This window comes from Elephantulus edwardii, unplaced genomic scaffold (genome assembly GCF_000299155.1).
Source record: "Elephantulus edwardii isolate Elephantulus edwardi_28Jun2011 unplaced genomic scaffold, EleEdw1.0 scaffold00052, whole genome shotgun sequence".
NCBI lineage: Eukaryota > Metazoa > Chordata > Mammalia > Macroscelidea > Macroscelididae > Elephantulus > Elephantulus edwardii.
In genome coordinates this window covers 10,178,963-10,185,092 of record NW_006399802.1, presented here as the reverse complement: position 1 = coordinate 10,185,092, position 6,130 = coordinate 10,178,963, and the positions used below count along the sequence as shown (strand labels likewise).

The 6,130-nt window shown below is 33.8% G+C and overlaps 1 protein-coding gene across 1 annotated transcript in view; it reads right to left on the bottom strand.

The window, feature by feature from the left end:
• SMC2 (structural maintenance of chromosomes 2) overlaps positions 1 to 6,130 on the bottom strand; it is a 64,657-nt gene that overhangs the window by 27,565 nt on the left and 30,962 nt on the right. Inside the window, 4 exon segments of the mRNA XM_006886977.1 lie at positions 984 to 1,177; positions 2,260 to 2,384; positions 3,801 to 3,936; positions 4,326 to 4,344. Of these exon segments, the coding sequence (XP_006887039.1) occupies positions 984 to 1,177; positions 2,260 to 2,384; positions 3,801 to 3,936; positions 4,326 to 4,344 (474 nt within the window).

The window sequence follows — 6,130 nt, the reverse complement described above, 5'->3', positions numbered from 1 at the left end:
CTTATTCATTGCAAATACATTTTATAAGAGACACAAACGCAGGTTCTACACATGGACTTCACCTGATGGTATGCATAGGAATCAGATCGACTACATCTGTGGAAGGAACCGCTGGAGAAGCTCAGTATGAGCTGTGAAAACCAGGCCGGGGGCTGATTGTGGAACAGACCACCAATTACTCATATGCAAGTTCAAGCTGAAGCTGAGGAAAATTAAACCTTAAACTACTACTCTGTGAAAATGTTTAAACCTTAATAAAAAATATTCCTTAACTCTTCTTAAATCAAAAGACAGTTTAGCTCAACTCGTGGAGAACACAGAACATAGGAAGTTGCACCAACCGAAAAGTTGTACTTCACTGGCAGTTGCAACCGGAGGAGAGACAATCTCTTCCTATATAATTTATACCCTCAGATAGTCAATGGAAGGTGAGAGTTGGTTCTAACACGAAGGCAATGAGCAGAAAGTAAAGAATATCTGCCTTTTTAGGTCTATATACACATGATTAAACTGACAACTCAAAATGCAAAGGCATTGAGTCAGTTCCAACTCATAGCAAACTTCCACCAGGTTTCTGTCAACTATAATGGTAGGACGCTGTCCATCAATCTCCTACAGAGGCACTGTCAATTCAAACCATGGGAGAACAACCTATGAGGCTTGGTTCATAGCAAGTGACTCCAGCAACTTGAATTTGCCAGCATGGGAAAAATATGAGTAGTCTCCTGTTAAGATGTGTAACCTTGGAAACCCAATGGAGGGTTGTTATGAGTTGGAAATGACTTGGTATCAATACATTTCTGAGGCTTGGTTTTATGCCAATCATACCATTATGTGGCATCAAAAGACAGGTTTTGTATATTTGGCTTTCTGGTGTTTAATATACTTCTCTTCAGAAAAAGTACACTTACCTGCTGAATTTAGTTAACAAATATAGCTAAGTAATAAAAACTATTTCCCATTCAAGATTCAAGAATTTTTACCTGTTGCTTTTCTTTCATCTTTTTGTTAGAAGCATCTGACTTTGTTTTGGCACAATCTAGTTTTTTCTGAGCATCCTTCAATTCCTTCTCTCGTTCAGCTTCGGCATTTTTCATTTTATTCTCCAGTACTTCGTATTTTTCTTCTGCCTTTTTCTGAATTTCTTTGGTATTCTTTAACGTTTCTTCACTTTCCTCTGCAAGCAGGTAAACGTGACTAAATTAGGTCCTCTGACTATTAATGTATAAACAATAGCTTATAAATTCAACTTTAAGTAGATAAAACAGTCTCAAAATCAGAGGCTAGAGTTTAAAAAAAATTAACTGTTACATTTCATTTAGAAATAGAATGCTGAAATGGATTCGACCTAAAAGTCAAATCACAATCATCTAAATCTGGAAAGAAATAACTTCTAATTGTATACACTTGTCCATATAAACATTATTGATGGGCATCCACTTCCATAATAACTTGCCTCTCGAAACTCTATGAACCTGGAGAAAGGACGAAAGTTATACAGGAAGTGTCCAGGACTTGTCATAGGGTTGCTATGAGTCGCCTGCGACTCGAGAGCACTTAAGAACAACAATCTGCTTTCAGAAAGTTGTAAAAGTACTTTTATTAAAAAAAATTTAACAATTTTTCATCTAGCAAATCTGATTACTTTCTACACTAGAACAGAGAGTGAAACAGAGGCATTTCCCTTTTATTACAGCTATTAGAAAGGTTACAATTAATTTCATAGATAATCTTAAAGGGCTTATCTGCACCATTTCTTAAAACTACTTTCATTGTAGAATAAAAATACTAAAGGGGAAATGAGTATATGATTGTTACCTTAGGAAGAACAAAACCAAACATAACCATAATTAGATTCTCATTATAAAGTGCAAAGTGTTGTAACATTAGAGCTAGAAGGTTATGAATTTAATAGTTGTAAATAAACTGTAAGAGAATATAACTCTTAAACAGGAAAGAAAAAAACAATGTGGAAAAAACAAAAGCAGTCCAGCAGAAAAATGAGCAAAATAAATGATTAAGAAATAGCAGAGGTGGACAGTCAAAACGTCAATGAACACATAAAATAGCTGCCACATTTCACAAGCCAACAGGGAAATGCAACTTAAAAGGCTAATAATGCACTTCCGTATCTGTTAGATTGGATGAAAAGAAACTTCCACATGTGCTTTGAAGATAACATGGCATCTTATAAACACTTAAAGTAAGATCAAGAGTATCAGGAAAAACAGATTAAGCACAGAATGGTTTTAATCTTACCAATGATTTTCTTAAGGGCATCTAACTCTTCTTGCTGCTTATGATATGAACTTTGCTGTAGTTTGGTTTGCAATAAATCTGTCTCCTCAGTCTTCATTTCCCACTGCTGCTTTAGTTGGCGATATCTTAGAAAAAAAAACAGATGTGTTTATAATAAATTATTCCAATTTTTTTTTGGTGTTTGAGGCAAACAAACTATAGGATTTTAACTGAAATAAATTCACTTTAATGTTTAAGGAATCAAATTCACATGTGATTTGGGCAGCAATACTAAACAATGCTAAGTAACCAAGACAAAAGCCTGCCTAATTTTATAAAACGCCTAAAGCAATCTTTCATTAAATTAATAATTTAAATATTTATAATTATAAATTTATAATTCAATTTATAAATATTATACATTATTAGTTTGTCACATTTATAGTTCTGAAACTTTGAAAGCTAAGAGATTTCTTCTCTCATATATTACCCGTATCATTTTGATAGCTTAGTGCTAAGAAGCTGTGCTGCCAAGCCAAAGGCATACAGTTCAAATCCATCAGCTGGTCTGTGAAAGAAATATGGGCACTCTTCTCCTATGAGATTTACAGTCTCTGAAAAGTCACTGGTAGGTCAGTTAAGAGCTGGCTCCAACTTGATGGCACATAATACAGCATAGTATTCAGATGTTCACTCAACAGTTGTAATCTCAGAGAATTTCCCAGGCCACCAATCTAAAATCACAACACCTTCTTTTCCTGGATAGTTCAGAGCCCTTTTGTGCTTGTCTTAGTGCAATCTAACAAAATGGTTTCAACAGTTTGTCTTTTCTTATTGTCTATATCCCAAACTATATAAAAATTTGATAAAAGTAAAGATATTTATCTATTCAATTTAATCTTTATCCATCACTGACTGCTACAAGAGCACTTGGTACATAAGTGACACCTAATATTAACTGAGTGGGTAATATGGAGGGAGAAAAAAGCATGATCTCAATTGTGAGTCAACAAAATCTACAAAGACCTAATTGGTAAATGAAAAAAAAAAAATGCTTGAAAGGTCACATATATGTTTGTATGTTAACAGTGAATTTCTTTCTCCTTAGGCAACCTAGGGATCTTCAATATCTAAAGGTTAGTCACAGTGCTGCGTAACTTAGTGCAGATGGCTGCTATCCATGCTATAGATCACTGTATTCTAAACCAAGAATTCAAATAGCACTGGGTATCAGCAACCACAGTTATCTACGGATACTCCCATCAAAACTTAGCAAACTGTTAACAATGTGAATCTCCACAGGGAGAATGGACTTTTTGGGTGAGTTATGGCTGTTGTTTAATTAGATTTACCCAATTCCAAGTAATAAAAAAAAATACCTTTATAATTATACGTTAACAATTCATAATTCAACTTAAACACTTTAAGACCAAAGATATTGTTTAAAAATTGTAGAAGTGGTATTTCTTTAAATAAATCTTCCTTTCATTTTCTACTATCTAGATCATTGACTAAAGATCAAAAGTAAAACAAAAAACTATTTAACCAAACAAACTTCTTACTTTTCAGCAACACTTTTAAGACTTGCTAATTCCTCTTCTAGAACTTGTAGCTCATTTTCCTTAATTTTCAATTCATGTTGAACATCCTTCAGTTCTTGAAATTTGGTTAAAATAGAAGCTGCCTGGGACCGAGCACCTGTTTAGGGGGAAGATGAAACCGGTCTTAAATATTATCATATACACAGTAAACAATGACACACTTAAGAGAATTATACATGGGATATTGTACTGCAGAATCTTTTCCATTTAACATATGAAACTACAGAATTCATCTCATACTTTGGTCTTCATGATATACCTAACTGAAAAGAAACCCTTCTAAGTAGATGTGGTATACTGCTCATTCACATTATTCTCTGCCCCTGCTTACTGGAACCATCTCTCTTTTTCCTCTCTGTTGACAATAAATCTGGTCATGTGACTTGCTCTGGCCAGTGAAATGGGAAATGCATCTATGCTGAAAATGAGCTTTAAGATGATTAGACCAATTGTTTTCCTTTTTCATGTTTAAGGCAGGGACTTTACCGTCAATCTGAGTTATACACTGAGAACATATGAAGCAGAGGCAATTAATCAACAGTTATAGAATAAATATGTAAATTTCTGAGATTTGGAAGCTACTTGCTATCACATCATAACCTGACTTAAACCCTAGGACATAAATTGGTTTAATTTAACAACTATAATAATCTGTGATTGGCAGACTTTGGTACTATGTTGGTAAGGAACATGTGCAGGTTGGTGAGAGACAGCCAAAGTCTATTTAGCAATGTCATTATAAACACAGGGTTAATATAACACAGGTACATACTTGCTATTCATTAAGTAATTTTAAAGTATTCAAGTTAATGAAATTGAAAATGTTTCTTCTGTTTCGATCAATAGAAATATCTGTTTATCTTCTTGTCTTCTAATTCTGGATACCAGATGTCTTATTGCATATAGGAAAACTTGGAGCACAGATTTCATCTATTTTTCTATTGTTTTCTTTGTCTAGAAGACATTCAGTCATTTGATATTTCAAGAGGACTTATGGAATCCACTGGTTAAGATTACAAAATATACTTACTGAAACCAGACTGCCTGAATGAAAATCCAGTTTGGCCATTTAACAATAGGTTACGTAACTGTTGTTTATCTTAACTTAATGGGAGAAAGATGGGCAATCTCCTCCTACATGACTAATTACCTCTGAAAACCTGCTGGAGGGTTAGCTATGGGTTGGTTCCAACTCGATGGTATTCAACAATCTTAGTTTATGTAACTAAAATAGTGCACTCATTCAACATAAGGAGGAAGGTGAATCATTACACAACTGGCAATGTATCATAACTTCTGAATCACTGAGATTCACTGCTTGCCAAATTAACACAAAATCTGAACCAACACAGAGTTACTCTTTCCTGCCTTGCGTCTCAGCATTTGTTACTGCCAGACATATGTAGTCAATGCACAAAATAATCAGATATATCTTAAAAACTATTACCGGACATGTAAAATGTTAGATAATGAGATATTCAATAATTGAGGAGTTGGTATAGTATTCTTTTTTTTTTAATAATACTTTTTTATTTTATAGTATAGCACTAGACATAAGAAAAAGTTTAATTATCTAATCAAAACATTTTCCCTTCTAAATGAATTTCTCATTTGGTAACTACAAAAATATTCATGAAAGCCATGTTACATACTCTTCAGAAATAAAACAGACAAAATCCATCACTAACTTTATGGGGGGAAAAACAGATGTAAAACCTAGTACATTAGGAAATTAACTAAGGGAGAAAAAAGTACAGAATCATAAACTGGTATAAGGTATAGTATTCTTATCTCGCAGAGTTGTTCTAAGGTAAATAATTTAGTAAAGAGTTTACAACAATGCTTCATACAATGATAATGTTCTGTATAAGCCATGTCCAATCACTTAGTAACCATTTATGGTTATTAAGCACTTGAAAGATGGCTAGTGCACTGAGAAAACGGTTTTAGGTTTATTTAATTAAATTAAAACGTAGAGTCACATGTAGATAATACTGCTTACATTGAAGAGATAATCATAGAACAATGTCTAGTACAAACTAAGTACTAACAACTCAGTATTTGGTGTGTCATTACTTAACACAGATCTGGAGTCTGCCGCAGTACAGCAAGTATATAAAAAAAGAATATGATCATTATCTAAGAATTCCTTTCTTAAGGCACCCTCTCAAGGATATATTTAAATTGTTTTACTTCTGCAGCAAGCACTATGCCTCCTGAAGAAGTAAGTTGTTGTTGTTGTTGTTATGTGCCTTCGAGTCGCCTGCGACTCATAGCGACCCTATGTCCAA